Source organism: Dreissena polymorpha, chromosome 1 (assembly GCF_020536995.1).
Source record: "Dreissena polymorpha isolate Duluth1 chromosome 1, UMN_Dpol_1.0, whole genome shotgun sequence".
Taxonomy (NCBI): Eukaryota; Metazoa; Mollusca; class Bivalvia; order Myida; family Dreissenidae; genus Dreissena; species Dreissena polymorpha.
The window spans coordinates 108,966,368-108,990,560 of record NC_068355.1 but is presented as its reverse complement, the minus strand read 5'-3'; the positions used below and the strand labels follow the sequence as shown (position 1 = coordinate 108,990,560).

General features: G+C 34.8%; 1 protein-coding gene across 1 annotated transcript; it reads right to left on the bottom strand.

The window, feature by feature from the left end:
• Window positions 1-8,033: 8,033 nt before the first annotated feature.
• On the bottom strand, window positions 8,034-21,680 carry LOC127844129 (apoptosis regulator BAX-like). Its single transcript, XM_052374147.1, has 6 exons — window positions 21,534-21,680; window positions 19,203-19,355; window positions 18,063-18,147; window positions 17,399-17,534; window positions 10,899-10,997; window positions 8,034-8,468 (listed from the first exon to the last, which is right to left on the bottom strand). The coding sequence occupies exons 1-6, from the start codon at window positions 21,556-21,558 to the stop codon at window positions 8,364-8,366; spliced, it is 603 nt and encodes a 200-aa protein (XP_052230107.1). The 5' UTR covers window positions 21,559-21,680; the 3' UTR covers window positions 8,034-8,363.
• Between the last annotated feature and the right edge of the window lie 2,513 nt (window positions 21,681-24,193).

The window sequence follows — 24,193 nt, the reverse complement described above, 5'->3', positions numbered from 1 at the left end:
ATAGTGTAATTCTAAACCGTAGCAAATAGCTTGTTTAGTAAATGCATAATGCAATTAATCTGATTTCCTTTCTATTGTGTAATTAATAAATTGGTTGTTACTCCATGATAAATGTTTTATGGCTAGTACAAAACCAGCATTGTTAATTTTGTAAAAGGTAATAAAATAACACCACTTTGTTATTTCATATACGTATATTCTTGTACTGTAGGTTGATGGCAGTGTTTTAGTATTACTTATTTTGTAACTATTATTTTATGTGCAAATAAATGATGTGAAGTGTTTTGTATCTCCACACAATACCACATACATTTTTATATATGTACTGTGTTATGTGTTATTTGAATGTTTAAATAAAAAAATATGGATGATATAACATGATGCATTCTAATATTTGCATTCAAATTGTAACTATAGAGCTAAGTGTATGCAGTTTAGACTGTGATTTAAGAATTGCTACAAAATGGCTAGTTTTAGTGGCGACACAATTTAAACTATTCAACAATAGTTTGCGAAAGAAAATTAGAAACCTGCAAGATACCTGAATTTTTTAAATATTTAAATTGCGAAACAAGTATGTTGTTATGCTGTTACACATAATTATACATTGATGATAAATAAGAATACAATTTGCGTTGTTAACGTTTCCCAACAGTAGAAATCATTCTTCTGATGAAGTCAGTGGTATACAGACGAAAGCTCCAAGCATGGCTTTCAATACGTAGTGTGTGTTATTTGACAGTCTAAAACTTATTGGATTAAAAAAAAATCCTGTCAAATTTGTCAATCAAAATTGATTTGACACATCACATGATTTTGATTATGTTAAATCAGTGTACTGTATGCTTAATGCAACTGCTTTAGCAAGCTGTCAAGTTGAATTGAGACATTTGATGAAACAAACTGTTTCCTGGGTAGGACCAGTACTTAGTGTCTATATGACGTACCATGACGTCGAATTCTACAAGACCTACTAGGTAGAACGAGAAATGTACTTTGACGTACAATTTTCACCGACCTTGAGTGTTAGTCGATCAGAAGACACCTTACATCTGTTGCTGTTAGAGATATTTGACTTTGAAGATTATTTTTATTATTATTTATACCAAATTATGCGACGATTTAGCCGATCAGAAGACACCTTACATCTGTTGCTTTTAGAGATATTTGACTTTGAAGATTATTATTATTATTATTTATACCAAATTATGCGACGATTGACCGCTTACTCATAGATAGTGTGCGTATTTATTAAACATTATTATTATAAATTTATACCAAATTATGCGACTATCGACCGCTAACTCATAGATATTGTGAGTATTTATTGACCTGGCGTGGCGGAATTAACCTCTGACTTATGCAAGTTATGGTTATCACAAAATACGACCAACGGGGTGGTTATTATACATTATTTATCCCGTTAAATTTTGGTAACTGTTTTGTTACCTTTGGGAATTTCCTACACAGTAATGCGCTGGACGGTCGTGATATTCCGCCCCGCATGATCAATAAATACTCACAATATGCTGAATAATTTTAATTTTAAAAAGGTAACAATTGAATTTTCTTCAAATTTGTATATAATCTATTTCAATGCATTAAATACTTGAAACTTCTATGTGTTTTTTTTTGCCATTCTGATATTTTTATTCATTTTGTCCTCAATTAAAAAAGAGATTTTAAACATTTATTATGAATAAATCTGAAGGAAAAGCGGCTCAAGAGACAAGTTTTTTGATTGGCTGTTCAGAAAATGTGTATGTCGAAGTACAAACATGTATGTCGAAGTTCAAATTGTACTTTGACGTACAAATATATACTTCGAAGTGTATTTTATATGTGTATGTCGACGTACAATTATTGTACTTCGACGTACATTTCTCGTTTTACCTTGTAGGTCTTCTTGACTTTCAACCCAAATGGTACGCCATAGTATATCTTAAGGGTTATCTTAAGAATGCACCCACTTAAGGGATCAATACAGAGACCTCCCAGTGACTAAGCAAGATAGCAGACACCCCATCCACTATACCACAGCCACCCAACCAGCTTTAAATTCCTGTGGCTAGAATTTTTTTATATAAGATGCTAGATCTGTAAGCTAGGAACATGTAACTCGTTTTAAGATTGATTTTTTTGGATGCATTACTTAATTATTGCAACAATTATAATATTTTGAACACAATCATGTCCATATATTTATTAAAAATACATGGTTATCAAAAAAACTTAAAAAGCTTTTGCCCGTAAATTAGGTAGCACCTATTATCATATTATTTGAAATACTTTTGAATGATTAAAATAACAATGATAAAATACAAATAAATTGAATGTCCTGCAGCCAATTGTATAAATCTGGATAACTCTTATCCAGCGGATAACTTTTGGTTATCTTCAATGTTATGATAAGATAACCAAAAGTTATCAGCTGGATAAGAGTTATACAGATTTATACAATTGGCTACTGCTGTGGATTAACTCGGAACCTCTAGAAGTCAAAGCATATCAACACAGGCTTTTAAATTCTGGATTGTATAAAAATCGTTTTGGTAATACTCCTTTTTATTAATAATCATTAAAAAGCTTAATCAATATTAATAAATATTTTATTGGTGATTATCAATAAAACAAAAATATATTTTGAACATTTTTTTAATGAGTTATCAGTATTCTCCTGCTTGTCTGAATAAAAGAAATACATTAATTTTTTAATCTTTTACATTTTCTTAAACAGTCATTTTGTCAAACTATGAACAAGCCTCTAATATGACAATTTAACTTAAAAACCAAGTCCCCAAAATCATAAATACAACTATCCTACAGCACTTAATTTTTATACACGATTGTGTCTAAGAAGAAGATGCACCAATCAACACAAATCAGTTATTAGTTTCAAAACATAAATCCTTATCTAAACAAGGGCTGTTTGTAAAACATGCATGCCCCCCATATGGGCTGTCAGTTGTAGTGGTAGCCATTGTGTGAATACGCTTTTTGGCACTGTGACATTGACCTAGTGACCTGAAAGTGAATAGGGGTCATCTGCGAGTCATGATCAATGTACCTATGAAGTTTCATGATCCTAGGCATAAGTGTTCTTGAGTTATCATCCGGAAACCATTTTTCTAAGTTGAGTAACCGTGACCTTGACCTTTGACCTAGTGACCTGAAAATCATTAGGGGTCATCTGCGAGTCATCATCAATGTACCTATGAAGTTTCATGATCCTAGGCATAAGTGTTCTTGAGTTATCATCCGGAAACCATTTTGCTATTTTGGGTCACCGTGACCTTGACCTTTGACCTAGTGACCTGAAAATCAATAGGGGTCATCTGCGAGTCATGATCAATGATCCTATTAAGTTTCATGATCTTAGGCATAAGCGTTCTTGAGTAATCATCAGGAAACCATTTTACTATTTCGGGTCACCATGACCTATGACCTTGTGACCCCAAAATCAATAGGGGTCATCTGTGAGTCATGATCAATGTATCTATGAAGTTTCAGGATCCTAGGCATAAGCGTTCTTAAGTTATCATCCGGAAACCATTTTACTATTACGGGTCACCTTGACCTTTGACCTAGTGACATGAAAATCAATAGGGGTCATCTGCGAGTCGTGATCAATGTACCTATGAAGTTTCATTATCCTAGGCATAAGCGTTCTTGAGTTATCATCAGGAAACCATTTTACTATTTCGGGTCACCGTGACCTTGACCTTTGACCTAGTGACCTCAAAATCAAAAGGGGTCATCTGCGAGTCATGATCAATGTACCTATGAAGTTTCATGATCCTAGGCATAAGCGTTCTTGAGTTATCATCCGGAAACCATTTTACTATTTCGGGTCACTGTGACCTTGACCGAGTGACCTCAAAATCAATAAGGGACATCTGCGAGTCATGATCAATGTACCTATGAAGTTTCATGATCCTAGGCCTAAGCGTTCTTGAGTTATCATCCGGAAACCATCTGGTGGACGGACATACTGACCGACATGAGCAAAACAATATACCCTCTCTTCTTCGAAGGGAGCATAAATATGAAAAGATGAAAATGCTAAATAAAAACTTAGATGCAATTGCAAACATTCACTTATTTAAAAAAACATTTGAGAACATTGCAACACCTATTATAACTCATGTCATTTATTAGATGCAATTGCAAACAAACCAAACATTCTTATAATTGTGCAACTGACCAATCAAAACGGTATGATTTGTAATCATCAACTTCAAAATTGACCACTCAGAGAGCTTGTTTCATTCATGATTTGATGTTCACTTGACAATTTTTATGAGAAATACACTTAATCTCAACTAAGAATATTTACCAATCATAATGCCATTTGCAATTGAGCTTGGGCTTTTGATTGATTCAATATTTGTAAAACAAGAGGGCCAAGATGGCCTTAGTTCGCTCACCTGAGAGGAGTCAGTTCATTCAATCTTTACCAAATGTCAAACTTTACCTAGATATTGCCCGGACAAACATTCGGGTCAAGTTTCGTCATTATTGAACCAAAACTCTGGCGCATGGAGTGTTTTTGTTTTTGTAAGATTTGACCTGGTAACCTTTATTTTGAGTTGACCCCCCCCTAACTAAACATCAAACTTTGCTTACAAAAATAAATATTATGACCAAGATTTATTAAATCTGAAATAAAAATTGTGACCTCTAGAGTGTTTACAAGGATTTTGTATAATATAAAGAAAATTTGGACAATCTAAGGGCAATAACTATGGCATTAATTATGTGATTTTGCTCATTATCAAAATTGACTGAGATCTTTCAGCAACTTTGATAAAGAATGCTTGAGAAATGTGAATGCTATAGTGTTTACAAACCAAATGTGGACGGACGGCGGACAAAGACCAATCCTAAAACCTCACCTGAGCAATCAGGTGAGCTAAAAAGTGTGTTTCACCGATCTGAGCCATTTTCCAACTTGTCCGAGAAATCAATAAAACCAATGTATTGACTAAGTTTCACGATGATTAGGCAAAAAAATGTGACTTCTATAGTGTTTGATCATAAGGTTTCCCTCTAGTAACATAAGGAAAACTTGACCGATCGAGACCATTTGCGAACTCATCTGAGATATATATAAAACCAATCTTTTCACCAAGTTTCATGATGATTGGGCAAATAATGTGACTTCTAGAGTGTTCACAAGCTTTTTTTACTATATAAATATAAGAAAACTGCCCCCCAGCAGCCATGTTAAATTGACCGGAACCATTTTCGAACTCAACTCTCGTATCAAGGAAACAAATGTTCTGACCAAATTTCATGAAAATTGGGCCAAAAATGTGACTTCTAGAGTGTTCACATGTTTTCACTTTATACATATAGAGAAAAATGACCCGCCCACTGGCGGCAATGTTTTTTCACCGATCTGGACCATTTTCAATCTCGTCCGAGATATCAATAAAACCAATGTTTTGACCAACTTTCATGATGACTGGGCAAAAATTGTGACTTCTAGAGTGTTTACAATGATTCTCTAAAGCCAAATAAGCAAAACTGCCCCGCCCACGGGCGGCCATGTTATTCAACGGACCGGAACCACTTTTGAACTTGAACTCAACCAACATATCATTAAGGCTAACATTTTGACCAAATTTCATGAAAATTGGGCCAAAAATGTGACTTCTAGACTGTTCAAATGTTTTCACTATACATGTATACATATAGAGAAAAATGCCCCGCCCACTGGCGGCCATGTTTTTTCACCTATCTGTACCATTTTCGAACTCATCTGAGATATCAATAAAACCAATGTTTTAACCAACTTTCATGATGATTGGCCAAAATTTGTGACTTCTATAGTGTTCACAAGGTTTCTCTTTAGACAAATGAGGAAAACTGCCCAGCCCACTGGCAGCCATGTTTTTCAAAGGACAGGAACCACTATTGAACTCAACCAACATATCATTAAGGCAAACATTTTGACAAAGTTACATGAAGATTGGGTATGAAATGTGTCTTCTACAGTGTTTACAAGGTTTTTCTTTTTTTTGACCTAGTGACCTAGTTTTTGACACAGCATAAGACAGCTTCGAACTCGATCGAGATATCATTGGGACAAATCTGACCAAGTTTCATAATGATCGGACAATAAATGTGGCCTCTAGAGTGTTTACAAACAAATGTGGACGGACGGACAAAGACGGTCAGAAAAGCTCACCTGAGCAAACAACATTTTGAACCATGCTTGAATTGCTAAAAAAATACATAGTGATATTTCTTTACATTTATTACATAACATAATCATTCATTTAAATACTTCACATAATACCTTGGTCAGAAACAAGATTAATACATCTTACAAATAATAGATAGACCTTTCTAAAATAACAAATTACAAACAACATGTTAATGATTTGGAGAGTAGAAAATTTGTAAAATAAATGTGTTTATACCAACTTGGGAATTCTATTAATCTAGTGCACTTTTTTGATAGTCAACAAGATGTGTTTGTGAAACACAATGTCCCCCTATATGACGTTTGACCTTGTAGGATGACCTTGACCTTGACCCTCTACCACTCAAAATGTGCAGCTCCATGAGATACACACGCATTTCAAATATAAAATTGCTAGCTTCATTATTGCAGAAGTGACATTACATGAGCAATTTTGACCCATATATTTGACCTGGAAGGATGACCTTGACTTTGACCTTTCACCACTCAAAATGTGCAGCTCCATGAGATACACATGCATGCCGAATATCAAGTTGCTATCTTCAATATTGCAAAAGTATTCATAAAATAAGCGATTTGGGCCACATATATTTGACCTCTTACCTTGAAGGATGACCTTGACCTTGACCTTTCACCACTCAAAATGTGCAGCTCCATGAAATACACATGCATGCCAAATATCAAGTTGCTATCTTCAATATTGCAAAAGTACTCATAAAATGAGCGATTTTGGCCACATATATTTGACATCTGACCTTGAAAGATGACCTTGACCTTGACCTTTCACCACTCAAATTGTGCAGCTCCATGAGATACACATGCATGCCAAATATCAAGTTGCTATCTTGAATATTGAAATACTGCAAAAGTGTACATTAAATGAGCGATTTTGACCCATATATTTGACCTTGAAGGATGACCTTGACCTTGACCTTTCACCACTCAAAATGTGCAGCTCCATGAGATACATATGCATGCCAAATATCAAGTTCCTATCTTCAATATTGCAAAAGTTATTGCAAATGTTAAAATTGGTGCAAACCAACCAACCAACAAACAGACCAACCAACAGACCAACAGACAGGGCAAAAACAATATGTCCCCCACTACTATAGTTGGGGACATAAAAATTCAAAATGATTTAGAACATTAAGATTCCAAAGCCTTAGTGCAAACTTTTAATTGAATTAGATTTTATTCCACTAATGAATTTTCTCTGATGTAAACTTTTTGTCTATGATTGTATTTTGAGACATAAAAATATTTAAACAAGACACTGCAAATAAAAAATCATAATAAAAAGTTCTTACATAATAAATGGATGATGTTGTGATGGTTGGATTTTTCAGCATATAAACCATAAAAATGCACTTATTGAATGGGCATAACATGTAAGGTTTTAATTGATGAGCCTGTCATGTTACCGGTATCTATATAAACAACATGTTAACAACCAAGTCATTTTTATTTAATATGTTCTTCCCAGTAAACAATAATGAATAAGGTCCCTAATAAATTCTAGATTATTTTGAAAATAAAGAGCAATTCTCAGTAATACATGGTAAACAATCTGCTGTGTGACAATACAAATCAGGCTTTTTAAAAGCATTGTGTTAGTTTACATATTTGGAAACAAAATATAGCCCCAACTCCAATCTAAACAAGTATGCATTTTCTGAAATTCAGAATTGAAGATTTTAAAAATTGTAATTATACATGTTGTCTCCCTATCCATATCTTAGTGTTGAACCTTTGTAAATTTAGTTGTAAAAACCCTCTAAATGTCAATTTTGTAGTATGTGAAAGAAAAAGAAAAGTACTTAATTTCACAATTGTATTCAAAACCACACAATTTTACGAATCCCTTGGCCCAATTCCTAAAATTGTGATAAAAAACAACACTGGAAGTCCAGTACAAGTTTATACAGCTGAAATGTACAAGTTAGTCTCTATAAATTGATTATGACTTTCACATCTCCACCAGTACTTATATTTGTGGGGATATAGTTCACCTCTAAAGTGAATAAAAAACATGCTTTGTTTTCCCTGAAATAACATTTTCTTCCAACATAAATTAAAAGACTGTACAAGTGATGTTAGAACTATACACATGTGCAGAGTATTAGTATTGCTTAAATCCTAATATCCCTGCCTAACGCTTCCCGTATGCTACGACCGCCCCTGCCACCGTCAATCCAGCAATTAATACACCAGCCACCTGCCATCCCGGAGTCCCAAAATATTCTCTAATTGCCTCCTGAAATGGTAAACTTGTAATTTACTTATTTTTGTGCACCTTAATATGAGTTTAATGAGATAGGAATAAGCAAATAACGATTAAAATTTTCCTGACCAAATTTGTAAAGTTAGGAAATAGAAACAACCTCATGAGTATTAAAAAGGGTAAATACTATGTTACACACCAAATATTAAACCCTTGGCCCGTATGATTTCAGAGAAGAGGATTTTCGACGTTACTTGCTATCATAATCTATACAAGTTTGTGAACCTTGGCATGGCCAATCTTGATCCTGATGAGGGCAATGTTTAACCCTTTACCAATTATTAATATATAGATATTGATGAGCAGCAAACATCATAAAACCTTAACATATTGCAAGTTACTCGCAGGCTGCTCTTGTTTTATGCTGTTTGTACATAGCCATTTTAACTTTGCGTCTGAGTGGAAAAGGGTTAAGCAAACTTGAAGTTAGTAGAGGAAAGCCAGGACAGCATTATTGGAACAGATTTTATGAAGACCACAATGCTCTGTAACAGGAAACATTACAACTCTGACCCTTATTGCTTCGTAACAGTAAATTTGTAATTCAAAACTGTCAACAAATTAGACAAAATTAGAAAGTGTTTAAATAAGTGTTTTTAAATTAATATATCCTACAATTAACAATTATAATATAATAACAAATATATAAATTGTTAATCACCTGAATGCAGTCTATGTTAATTCAAGATGACAGTCATGTTAGTTTACATTCTTGTATTGTGTCCATATAGTTTATGTAAGGAAAGCAAAATATCTCCAGGGTGGAGAGAGTTATAACTCTAACCAAAAAGCTCCCTACACACACACATCTCACAATAGTACTAATGGACAACAGACACCATACTATCCTAAAAGCTCCCAACACACACACATCCCACAATAGTACTAATGGACAACAGACACCATGCTATCCTAAAAGCTCCCTACACACAGACACACATCTCACCATAGTACTAATGGACAACAGACACCACACTATCCTAAAAGCTCCCTACACACACACATCTCACAATAGTACTAATGGACAACAAGCACCATACTATCCTAAAAGCTCCCTACACACACACATCTCACAATAGTACTAATGGACAACAAACACCACACTATCCGCAAAGCTCCCTACACACACACATCTCACAATAGTACTAATGGACAACAGACACCATACTATCCTAAAAGCTCCCTACACACACACACATCCCACAATAGTACTAATGGACAACAGACACCATACTATCCTAAAAGCTCCCTACACACACACATCCCACAAAAGTACTAATGGACAACAGACACCACACTATCCTAAAAGCTCCCAACACACACACATCTCACAATAGTACTAATGGACAACAAGCATAATACTATCCTTAAAGCTCCCTATATATGCACACACATCTCACGATAGTACTAATGGACAACAAGCACCACACTATCCTAAAAGCTCCCTATATATGCACACACATCTAACAATAGTACTAAAGGACAACAAGCACCACACTATCCTAAAAGCTCCCTATATATGCACACACATCTCACGATAGTACTAATGGACAACAAGCACCACACTATCCTAAAAGCTCCCTATCAGCCCTATGTGCTCAGGTGAGCTAAAAATTTATGAAAGGACACAATTCTGTCAAAACGTGTTGAAATGTAGTGTATTGTAAACAATATAGTTAATTACTGTTGATTTTAAATCAACAATTATAAAATAATCTTTGTATGAAGCAGTGTTTACCTGACTATTGATGTAAAGGACAAACAGACTCAGGACGTTCTCCATTATACATCCATGTTAATTATAATCGCAATTAACCTCACGTAGCGCATAAGATTTTTACAATATGTTTAATTCATGTTTATTTAAATCTATAGTCTAAAAGTAAGTCAAGGTCAAAATGAGGGAATCTTATGTTGCTGTTGAGAATGTTCACAGATAACATTCATACAAGCATCAAGCTTTGTAGGTTGCAATATTGATGTTGCACAAAACATGACATATAGGATTACCCCCGTACTGACGGACAGATAAACAAATAGACAGGCTTATCGCCCAGGGCATCTACTAGCATTAATGTGTACATATTTAAACAAGAGCTTTGTCATAAACCCTTAAAACATGACTTTTAACCAAAAACCACTTGTTTAGCTATGTTAAACGGCAAATTAGCAAGAAATATGTGGGTAATTGAACAGGAAAAGTGTATGCCACACTACACTTAATTAAGAAAACATGCTTGTTTTTGAAGTTTTAATTAAAAATATGAAAAGTGGAAGAAGTTTGCTCCACAATCATAACAATTTATGTTGACTGACCGACAAACTGTCCCAGAGTAACTACAATAAACACCCTTTCTATTGTTTTTCCCCTGGGGTTTCATGAAAACATGTTGCTTTGCTTACCCATCCTCCTCTGGAGATGATCCAGGGTGCAAATTTATCCACTATGAAATTGATCACCCAGTTTATTATTGCCCTGATGAGTGCTACCTTGTCAAGTGCCTGAAATATGTCAAATAAATCGTGTTCATTCTTCATCCACTAAACAAAAGTTACATTCACACACAAAATTACAATCAATTATTTATATCTGAATCAAATGTTATACAATTTGTGTCGCCAAAACAGAGCACAAAATTCAACAGCTGGTAATACTAATTATTATTCTGAACTTTTCCCCTTTGTCAAATAATAGTATTTATACCTTTATCAATATGTGAATAATTGTGTACAAACACTTAATGAAATACATTACTATAAATAATATAATATAATATAAATAAACATAATATAAAAACCATTATTGTTCTTTTGTATTTTTTCACTCCATGAAAATGTTGTTTGAAACCTTTTTTTAATTGTAAATTAGAATATATCGACAAAACATTACAATAACTTGAAAGCATATAATTACTTTGAGTATTTTACCATCAAAAGTACCCTCTTTTTAATTATTTAGCACAAAGGACAAACGACACCCAGACAATCGGCACTCTGTGTTTTTTTGCATACCCAGACAGTCAGCACCCTGTAAATTTGTCGACCAGGACAGTCGGCACCCGATTAAATTGTAAACCAGGACAAACGACACCAAATTTAAAACCTAGAAACAGTTAATGTTTTTTTACCATTAAAGACATTTGACTTGATTTGACTTTGCAGCGTAATAAAATTCCGTCAACACTTTATGGACTTAATCTAATTATTAGTCCAATCCGCTAATTGGTTTGCTCGTCTCGGGGTGCATGTCTTACGTCTTCTATCGTTCCAGGATTTTTTGTGTGTGTACAAGACAGACAGACATACAGACAGACAGACAGACAGACAGACAGACAGATAGTACATCGTCTTCATACTAGAATATACAGACTATTTTCTGTCACGTGAATACGAACAACAACATAACATCATGTAACATAAAAGTTGCATAAAAAACTTCAAATTCAAAAAAACTATACAATTATAGAAAAACAAGTAATTTCTATCTATTTCTATCTATTTAACAGTATTATTTAGGATCGTATTTCTAATAACTTAAGCTTCTTTTGTGTATTTACATACATTTGAAATAACTAATCTATCACATGAAACTAACAACTTGTGGAATTTATACACAGATGGATTAATATAAAATATACGGCTAATATATTTTTTTTTTAAGTCGGTGTAACAGCATCAAATACATATGAAATGTTATTTGTCTTCTAGATCAACGGAATTACAACACAAATAATAACGTTCATTTCGTGGAATGTTGTTCTGAGCATATCTGCCAGTTTGGATTCTCAACGGATGTGCAGAGACTCTTAATCTAACAAAAAATAAATGCAAACGTCTAAGGTGTAAGTCTAAATATACTTCGTATTCCAAAGCCGATTCATAAACTTTATACATATCTAGTACAGAACTGCTATTCATTTTACCATACCACTCTTGTTTAAAATTATCAACAAGTCTACAATTGAACTCTCTAACAAAACTGTTTACTTGCACAAGGTTTGTATTTTCAAATACATAACCAAATCCATAATTATTTAACATGTTATCAACATTTGTGACCCTATCTTTACAACCTTTACTAGAAATGGTGTGGCAGAGGCCGACGCATATCCCCACGCCGCATGTTTGACCCAGGGGTGCCCCAGGGTTGGCAATTGGGACATGCATAGTTGAGACTGACCGTAATTTCATAAGAGAAGTTCAGTATCAATTAGAAGTGAATTGGTGAAGAAATGAAAATGTTATAGTAAAAGGCAATTTTGGTTGGGTGTGGCCTATGTGGGCGGGGCGCCCCAGGGTTGGTAATGGGACCATGCATAGTTGAGATTGACTGTATTGTCATTAGAGAAGTTCAGTATCAATAAGAAGTGAATCGGTGTAGAATTTAGTAGAATTCAGTAGAAATAAAGAAATTATAGTAAAAGGCAATTTTGGGTGGATGTGGCCTATGTGGGCGGGGCGCCCCAGGGTTGGTAATGGGGCCATGCATAGTTGAGATTGACCGTAATGTCATTAGAGAAGTTCAGTACCAATTTGAGGTGAATCGGTGTAGAAATGAAGAAGTTATAGTTAAAGGCAATTTTGGGTGGGTGCGAAAGCTTGTCAAATTATTTTTTTTAGAGGTCACAGTGACCTTGACCTTTGACCTAGTGACCCAAAAATGGGTGTGGCGTGTAGAACTCATCACGATGCATCTACATATGAAGTTTCAAAGTTGTAGGTGGAAGGACTTTGATTTTAGAGCCAATGTTAAAAGCCTTTACAAACCTTGACATACCTCGGATTTTCTCTGAAAACAGCCGAGCTAAAAATCAGTGAAAATCTCTGACCCGGCCCCACCCCAACCCCCATAACTCTTGACCCAGGGGTCAGATTAAAATTCCAAATAGTGCAGGGTCGCACATATGCTCATAGCTACCATGTGTGTAAGTTTCAAGGTTCTAGTGCTAATAGTGTAGGAGGAGATAGTGGTCAGGACAGACGGACAGACACACGGCGGAGATAACCACAATATTCCCATGCTTTTTCAAAAAGCGTGGGGATAATTACAATCATTTAAAGCTTGTTTGTAAACTGTTTTCATAATAATATTTTCATTGTAAAGAATTTTAAACCAAAACTTTACAATTTTAACATACTTGTTTACATACAATGGATATCTACCTAATTCTGCATAAACCGCAACATTACATGTATTTACTTTAAGCTGAAGCAACCATTGTAAAATTGTCGATGTATGCGTTCAATGCCAGCTGACTTCGTGAAATCCCATACTTCTGATGCATAATTTAATATAGAACCAACAAAGGAGTCAAACAATTGACATAATATTTTGGTTTTATATCAAAGTCATGACATTTTATCAATAATGTATTCAATGCTTTAAGGGCTTTACCAACAAAAAGTTCTTGGTTTAATTTAAAAGTTCCAGTCTAATACAAGTAGTTTTCGAAATACAACCTTCGCACACCCTTACCTGTCGTAATGAATTGCATTTTTGCTAATAGGGGTATTCCACTACGACCCGATTCCCCACGATTTGTCCCGATTTCCAATATTTTGAGGTCGGGGACATTCGTAACTCAATCGGTGAAGGTCCTAACTCATTCGTAGCTAGTCGCGGGCGAGTCGTAGGCTCCGAAAAAATCGCGGCCAGTTTTTAAACGTGTTTAAAATTTGATCAAGACCTTTAAGACTGAATTTAATCGCAGTTGACTCGTAACAGTGTTGTAGTGCGTTGTTGGGCGTCGTAATGGAATCTTAGGTAATTCGTGACTCAATCGGGGAATCGGTGATCACGTGATCTGTCTACGAATCATTTACGACTTTGTCAAGACTCTCAAGAGTTCACCCCGATTGAGTTGCAAGCCCGCTAAGATTCTCGCTGTTTAGTTACGAAACAGTTACGATTTTGTAAAGAATGATAAAGAAACAATATTTTTCCATCATGTTTTGTTGTCGAATAACCCACAGTAAGGAGTATAGATGCGTAGGAATTAAACCACAAATGCGGAGCACGAGTGCTTTGATAACACGAATCTATACTCCTTACTGTGGGTTATTCGACAACAAGCCATCATAGAAAAATATTACTTCTATTCTTACACGATTCTGATTGATTTGCTTCAAGCTTTTGGATGTGAACTATATTTTTCAATACTCCGCCCTTTTAGTACAAAGTTCACTATTTAGTGACGTCATTGAATTGTACACACATTTGACGTAGTTTTCATTCATAAATATTTTGCAAATTACATCACTTTCATTGAGAACAACACTCAAAGAAACTAAATGACGTCACATGTGTTAATTCTTCTGAAAAGATGACATGCTATAAATGTTTTCTTAATCAGTGCTCCAGCTAGCAATAAATAGAGGGGCGCTGCGCCCCTCTAAAATTTGCCCACTTAAAAGCGCCCCTCTATTTTTCTGTCAAATGCCCTTTTAATCTCTAAATTCCTGCTTCAGGCCGCATAAATTGCCAGAAACATCGACATGAATACACAGATAACACCCTTACATGACTGCCTGGGGTGTATTTGGTCAACACATTGTGAACAAACAAGTCCCAAGGCCATGGTTTGTTATCAGATCACTAATTAGCCTTTTGTTGCAGACGAAAGTAACATGCTCTGAAAGATTATCTCTGAGGTCACGCTTGGTTAGGCACAATCACACTCGAATGAAATCAAACTCAGCACTATTGATTTTTTTTAAACTTCTGAATTCTTTCGCTATATTTTTTAAGTTTTCAAAAATAGTGATTTTTAATTCAAAATACCTATTAACATTTGAAAATTCATCATCTTTTTTTAATGCGAATATGCGGTTAATTATTACGGCATGGAAAACATATTTGTGTTTGGATTTTATTTCTGAACTTTAAAAGACACTTTCTGTCCTCAATCATGATGAATTTTAACATGAATAGGGGAAGACAGTTGTTATTTCAACAAATAAAGAACTTGTTTGGAAGGAGGATTTATCACTCTGCAAGTAAAATGTAATGTTGATATTGTCATATATTTTCGCGACCTAACAAAACCGTCAACGTTGTTGACATAAGTTGAAATAACGTGTTGTGAAATAAATATATCCTATTATTAACAATAACAATGTTTCATTTTAATCTCCAGACTGGATGCTACTTCATGGTGACATTGATCTTTGTTTAGACTTTAAATTTATCAATATATATTTTTGTTTTAATTAATATTACTGTGGACAAACATTGGCTCAAAGTTATTTAAAGCAATGAATTTAAGTAGTGACAGTCACAACATTTTTTTGACCCAGTGAAACCCCTGAATTTATTTCATGTTTTCTTCATTTCATTTTCTTCTAAAAGGCCACTGATGCTGAAACTGGAACCTGAAAGATTAACATGCAGTTCAATGATAGGTGATAAAAAAAACATCAAAATTCCCCCCCCCCCCCTCACAAACACACCTGAAAGAAATATGATATCTACATATCTCTAATGCGTGAAGTCGGATGCTAGCCAAAGTCGGTTAGGAAATTGGCGACTTAGTTGTTTTCCTTAGCGCCAATGTAGATAGTAATATATTTATTGTAATTTCATTACACAAAATGAGGAACAGCATACAATTGGTGAAGTCATCCAATGCACTAATGTTTACAATTAATAAGTATATAGTATAACCAAAGTATATACTTAAGTATATTTATAACCAAATGCCCTATTTTCCAAAATTACGCGTGAAATGTGCCCTTTTTTGGGAAGCTCCCCTATATTTTGAAAAGCTGGCTGGAGCACTGTTAATTACCTTTTTTTAACAAACAAATACTAAGCAGGCGTGGTCATGCCACTTATCACCAAATATACAATTTGTTGTTTCATTACATTTATATACGTGCTACATTTTTTACATTTCTTTAAGAGCGGGATTAAAGAACGTGCATTTTACTGCAATATTTTCTTTATTTATTCGGAACTATTTTCGAAACATTAAGCTCCACCCATAATTTATTGCAGAATAACTCACACTTTCTTTCTTTCTTTGTCTATAGAAAACAAGTCGCGTGCCGTGTTAGAATCAATATCAGTAGACATTGGCGCCGAATTCATGGGTGCGTTCGGTGAGGTCCTAGCTTAGTCGTGACCGATCTGCATCGTTCGTAGTACAGTCGCAGTAGATTCTTACACATCGTAGTGAAGTCGCGACCCTATTCGCAAGACTTCAACCGAACCCCACGATTCGTCGTAACTCAATCGTACCACTGTCGTAACTAAATCGCAGACTGTCACGAGTCTTCCCGATTCAATAAATGTGAAAAATCGTAGCGAATCGTGGGCTTGTTTTCGTAGTGGAATAGGGCCATAAGAAATGTTTCCATTTTTTGTCTTCTATTTACACTTATTGAACAGAACAGAACAGTACTTTATTCGTTTTCACAGGTTACAAAACCTGACATCTTGTAATAACATATGAGCTTATTTACATATGAGAATTACACAAACATCAAACAAACAGTAGTATATATTTAGTTTTTTCGAGAAAAATCATAAGTTAAGGAATGCTTTAATTATCTTTGATGTTTGTTATTTGTTTAGAGGTGTTATGAAACCAATTAGCAGATAACCTTAATCAATCCACACTTAATAAGTTTGATAACACATGTTATGACGGGATTTATAAATCATCACTTTTACCAAACAATTAGCGGATAAGACTAATTAGTTAAACAAGGTGCTGCCTGGCTTTACTGATCGCCTTTACTCGGGTGCTAATTGTTTGGGTTTACAATTAAATCGGGTGCAAATTGTCCGGGGCGACAAATTTACAGGGTGCTGACTGTCTGGGTATGAAAAAAAACACAGGGTGACGATTGTCCGGGTGCCTTTTTTTTGTCCGGATACCGGGTCAAGCACATTGTCTTACCTTTAAGATCATTTTATAGCCAAAATAGAAGAGTGTGGCAACTCTGCCCCATGATATGACCCCATCCAGGAAGAAATCATTGGCTACATTGAAGAACGTTTCCCGAGGTGCGTTTGGCGGCACTTTATCTATAATGCTGTGAAATTAACAATGAAAGCAAATATAAATAACCAACTAGAGGGCATTACAATGATTTACAACGTACTATTCTTCAAACGACAGGCAACTCTACTTTAAAAACAAGGCTAATTAAGACTGATAACTGGGTTTCAAGAGTACTTGAGAACACTTTCAAAACAAGGATCTCTCGATCACAACGTTTGCATCCTCATTCTGTGAGTGATCTCAAGATTGTGAAGTATGACTGGTTGTACACAGGAATGTTGCTGTACTGAAATATATAATTACTTTCAAGAATTACAATTTTATTCTACTGGTAGTTGTAATGCAGCTTTTTTTTACATAACACACAACCATCTTGAACAAAATAACACATGGTTGTGGATGTTTTTCTTTTTAAATTAGCTATCTGGTTGGTCCACAATGCCATTTAACAATTCCAAACACATATACGTTTGCATAATATAAAATGCAAGACTAATAAAAAAAAAAGCCAATTTGACAAGAAAAGAGCAAACATCACAACAGTGTATAAATCCAGTACTTGTGAATTCTTTTGTCCTGGTCAAGTTCATCTGCTATAAATCTCAGTGCTGAGCCAATTTCTTTGAAGTGTTCAAGAGGGGGACCTGGAAATTTAACAAATGTACCCATTTTTATATGATGATAATTTTCTGCAATCTTATATAAAAAAATATGACATACACTCAGTCATTAAGCTGATTTTTATAATTAAAGTGGACCATTAATATTTTAGCAACAACGTGAGATAAATCTATCAAGAATGGTAGCCATTTGAATTGTTTATCATCAAATAAATATAAAACAAATATCTGTCATAAAATAATTGACGAAACACTATGGAATATATAACCAAGCCCATCTAGAATACAGGGTCATCAAAAGAATATTTTTATATGATTGTTTTCAAATCTAGTCTTTCACTGCATGACACAAAAAATTCCAGCCAAAATCAGCCATAAAAGAAAAACTCCACTGACAAATTCAGCACATTGTTTGACAAATAAAAAGTTGTGTGATAACACTCACCTTAAGAACATTTTTGAAAAACTATTTTGAAATCCAGTAGGCATTTTCCCAAAAGAAGTCTATCAAACACGTAAATGTGGGCCATGCTTTTTATTAAATCAATGTGTGTGTGTATGTCAGAGTTTATTTACAGGTCATCGCTGAGTCTTCACGACTACCTTATGTGCTTACCTATTTAATCAATTAAATTAAATCAATTTGAGAATTTTGTCAATATATACTTACACTCCCTGGAAGTATATATTTTAGGTTAACAACAATAACTCGGCAACTGTGAATCATTTAGAATATTTAATAAGTGTTACACATCTACGCTTTAAAGTGAAGATACACTTGAATTTTCAATTTAATCATTTGAGAAATGCGGACATGGTTCGCTTCACTAATTCGTCACAAACTTACCGGTATTACAATTTGAACACACTGACAGAGTGATTACAGCATACTTGCTGGGTATGATAATCTGAAGATCTCATTCTAAATACCAAAGAATCATTACTTTGAATTTCAATTGAAATCCATCAAGGAACAATAACTTGTGTTAGGTATTGGTAGTCAGGGCAACCAAAGTAACTTAGTTTGAATGTACATTTAATCTAACAGCTTAAATACACTGTTGTCATAAAATCCTTACCTGAAGGTGTGCCTGGTTCTTGTAGATCCTCTAACTTTGGCTTGTGCTCGACATTTTCTTTCTCAAGGCGCTCACCAATGAAATTGTGCAGTAATAAACGTGACTGATTTGCAATGTCATCCTTACTGAGCTGTCGTTGTGTTCTGTGTTTCTCTGAAAATAAGACAATACAAACTTAAGCATCAAACAACCTTAGAGGTCAGTATATAATGGAATATTCAGCAGCACCCATATTGCATAGAACCTTTTACATGTACATACAAGATGCCATAGTTATACAAAGGTAGTTTATAATCAGTAACAGTAGGTTACAGTGGCACTGGATGTGGTGGTGATCAGTTAATGCCTCCAATGATAGCTCTAAACAAAACCAAAATTGGCAGATAACAAAAACATTTAAGACTTGAACAGCATTCAATTTCATAATATAAAATCTTAGATTAAACACATTTATTTTAGCTCAATTGCATAGAAAGCCTAGGGCTTATTTGAAACTCTCTCGAGTCCGTTTCCTGGGACTACAACCAGTACTTCGTCTTGGTGTCTCTTGGGGTAATCTAAAGAACGCTCCCACAGCTCCCATGAACTCCCGATCCATACATGCCAGACGCCCCGATCACGGCGGGACAGTCCTGCTTTTGGGCTCTTTGTCCTGGCATCCCGATATGAGACGATTTGTCCCGAAATTTGTTAAAAACGATGTAAGGTCTATAAGTTCCCAATAAAATTCGCTTTTCAAGCTCTTTCTGGCTAAAACTTACCATCGCTAATCCCTTTATTGCCCCCAATGTACAACCCACTGCTACTACTCGGGTGCACCAGTGTTGTTTTTGACACCTTATCAGCGATTTATTGGCAACTTATTGATTTAATCAGCATTCACACCATGGTGTTTTTATGATAGGAGTCGCTAATTGCTATCCAAAGATGTATCGTACAGAAATAAACGCCGCCTGCGTTTGTATTTCATGGTCCAAGCAAGTACAACAATAATATTATCCTGTGTATTATACAACCCAAAGTTATAAAACCTGTCAAAACACCGATTTTGTACATCAAACAAATTGAATGCTGACCAATACACATTGATGTTTCTCACAAATTACCTTTCGTTTTTGACGGATTTTCAGAAAAAATGTTTGTACATATTGCATCAATCTTAATTTAGAGTTAATTTACGATTGGTTGAATAAAAATAGTGCTCAATGCGCTCACATCGTGTCACACTATTTACATAGGTTCAAGGGGATATCCCTGCACCAATTGAATGTCAAATCGAGGCAAACGGGGACACCCCACATTTCAGTTCATGGAGTGTGTTAAGTTCTGGAAAATGGAGAACGTATGCGTTCATGAAATTCTGAACACACATTTATCATCAATATTGGGCAGAAATTAAGAGTTTTTGTAAGTAATATACTGACTACTGACTAAAGAAAAGGTGAAATGATTGATCGTTTTAGGTGTCCCGCTTTTTGGTCAAATATCCGGACAATTTTTAAGGAAAGTTCCGATTTGGACCTGAAAAATTCTGGCATGCATGTCCCGATCGCTAGGCGTACAACATATCCACTACACCACTGCGACCTCTAATATAATATAAAAATATAAATAACATAAAATCTTAATAAGCTTGGTTAACAATGAGGTGTACGTTTTTGTTCTTCATTTTGGGAAGAGTGTCCATAGAATTTGAACAGGATTTGTATCTGTATACATAAAATGTTAAAAAACATTAGGATTTTTTCAAATAGCATACGCAGAAGATTTCACTACCTTTAATCGGATATGAAACAAACACCATTCTTCTGACACTACAGACTCTGTTTAATTTAAAAACAAGGGCCTTTATATGTGCCTGAAATATTTCAAATTTAACTGGTGACCATTTTGTTACCGAAATGTGACATTTAAGGCGACAAAAGAAAACTCCAAAGGCCATCAAGAATTATTTAACTTCATTTGAAAACCCAGTATCCATTATTTATCTTCAAATAGATTGGACATTAAAATAAATGCTGTGTGCATACATCATTACATGTTAACACTATTTCCCATTATAAAAATGTGTCGGCATACAAATGTAATGAGAATGATTTCAAATAAAATTCTTATTGCGTTTCCTGTGTTATTCAATCTATCTTTGCCTGATGAATGTTAAAAACATTTTAAATTGACAACTGAAAACGTCTCTACTTTATTTACCGCTAACAGATTCACATCCGAAATGAAACGTGTCCGAATTCTAAGAAGTGGCAATTTTTTAGTAATTTACCGCTAAGACGAAGACGTTAACACGTTAATATGACATATAAAATGAATAATACATACGAAATTTTAAAGAATCACCAGACATGATTGACTGCTCTCAAATGTGTGGTTATGTTAGTTTTGACATTCAATTCGCTTCCGGTTTTTATCTCCATTAAAAAATTTGTAAGTAATATCGCAATCGTGATACATCGGCTATCTCGGATTCCTCCGTAAGATAGGCATGAAATAAATCGTCTGCTGATCCAGAGTGTAGTAATATCGCAATCGGGACTCCTCGGACAATTCCGCCATAACGGCGACGGTGTGGTGTAGCCCACTGTCCGATATGGAAGCATATTTGAGCCACTACTTAGCAGATGTCGTAACGCGAAAATAATGGCGGATTTCGCGAAAAAAAAAAGGTTTTCTCGATAACAGATAAATGTTCACGAAAAGAAAATAAATTATGTTAACACGAATTTTTCCCTGTTAGTGCTCTAAACTGCCACCACATAAAGATAAATTAAAGTTTTCACGAAAATAAATCACTTTTCTCGAAAACAGATAACTTTTCATGAAACCTTACTTTTCGTGAAAACTTTTCACGAAACCTTAAAAAATTCGCGAAAATTGCCAGATCTAAAAATAGATGCACTTCAGAGCCTTTAACGTGAATACCTAACGTGGTGTTCTACGCGTGGTCTGTTAGTATGTTTTAATTAACTTATACAAAATAGATCTATTAATTGTATAATATAGTGATATTAATTGTTATTAAAAATGTTTGAAATGTGTTTGTTCAAAACTTCTTTTATAAATATAATTTGGGAAGGCACGTATTCATAAAAATCAATGTTTTCAGTGGTAAACTTATATTTTTTGTTACAGCTGTCCCAGAGCTTTTTTACTTTTTGCTGTGTCTGAGGCACTTTATAAAACCTTGTAAGACCTAAATTATTTAACATGAAGTGTTAAAAGTGTTAGTATGGTCTTTTGTGAGTGTTTTTGTTTTTTTCTTTTCAGAGTTTTACCTATCCTAGAATTCCAACATGCCAGATTTTCAGAGATAGATATTGCAATACATTTTTAGACTGTGAGCACATACTGTACTACGTTTGCAGCTGCGAAGAAAGGGGTTCGATATGCCCCATTTGCAGGTGTCAGTTCAACATGTAAAAAAAACTGTTTTACTTTATAAAAACTATATTTCTTGGACTGATTTATGGCGAGGGAGTAGTTGGGTACGATTGATTAACCAATGAAAACCCAGATGGGTTTGTTATACAACCGTAACCAAGCTCATACTATGTACTATGTAGTTTTAATCAATATTTAATGAAAAGTATTAAGAAATACCCAAGGAGGGTGACACTCATGATATTATGATGTTTTTTTTCATTATTTTGGAAATTAGGTTTTACACACTTGAGCACAAAGTATTTCTTCTTTTGATTTCCTTGCTGTCCTGTTGGTAAATAGTTTTACATAGACTTATTAAGCGCCATCTTGGCCTTGTTTATTTGACTTGAGGGTTTTAAACATGAGATGTCAGCATATATGTTCATGTATACTTGTGTACTGTTGGATTGTGTTTTATAATTGCTATGGTTTAACAATTCTTATAGAGCACTTATTAAACCAGGGTATCTTAAGTGTGGATATTAACACCCAGGTTCCTACCTCCAATTTCAAGGTCACACTTAAAGGTCAACTGTCCATATATGACAATATGATATAGTGTTTCGTGTCCGGGGCATAACTTCGTCATTTATCAAGCGAATTTCATTTAACTTGGCACAAATGTCCCCCATAATTAAACGATGTGTCACGTTCAACACCCAGGTCATAACCTCCAAGACCAAGGTCACACTTATAGGTCAAATGTCTATATATGACAATATGATACACTTTTTTGTGTCCAAAGCATAACTTCGTCATTTATTAAGCGAATTTTAATTAACGTGGCACATATGTTACCCATCATTTGACGATGAGTAACGCTTAACACCTAGGTCCTTACCTCCAAGGTCAAAGTCACACTTATAGGTCAAATGTCTATATATGACGATATGATACAAGCTTTTGTGTCCTGAGCCTAACTTAATCATTTATCAAGCAAATTTCATTTAACTTGGCACAAATGTTTCCCATCATTCAATTATATGTTGCTTTTAACACCCAGGTCCCTACCTCCAAGATCAAGGTCACTCTTATAGGTCAAATGTCCATATATGATTATATGGTACAATGTTTCGTGTCTGGAGCATAACTTCGTCATTTATTAAGCGCATTTCATTTAACTTGGTTCTAATTGTTTTCCCCATCATTAGACGTTGTGTCGCTCTTAACACCCAGGTCCCTACCTCCAAGGTCAAGGTCACTCTTATAGGTAAAATGTCCATATATGATTATATAGTACAATGTTTTGTGTCCGGAGCATAACTTTGTCATTTATTAAGCGCATTTCATTTAACTTGGTACTAATGTTCCCCATCATTAGACGATGTGTCGCGTTAAACAACCAGGTACCTACCTATAATGTCAAGGTCACACTTATAGGTCAAATCTCCATATATGATACAGTTACATGTCTCATTCGTGTCTGGAGAATAACTTCGTCATCTTTCAAGTGAATTTCATTTAACTCGGCACAAAGGCTCATCATCATTGTCCAATGTGTCATGCTTAACAGCCAGGTCCCTACCCACAAGGTCAAGGTCACACTAAGACTTATAGGT

Excerpts from the sequence above, each read along its gene's own strand:
- LOC127844129 (XM_052374147.1), bottom strand. The coding sequence starts at position 21,558 with ATGTCTGGTGATTCTTTAAAATTTC. Across the intron at positions 18,148-19,202 it reads AGAACCAGGCACACCTTCAG|GTCCCCCTCTTGAACACTTC; the intron begins GTAAGGATTTTA and ends TTAAATTTCCAG. Across the intron at positions 17,535-18,062 it reads CAGGACAAAAGAATTCACAA|CATTATAGATAAAGTGCCGC; the intron begins GTACTGGATTTA and ends TTAATTTCACAG.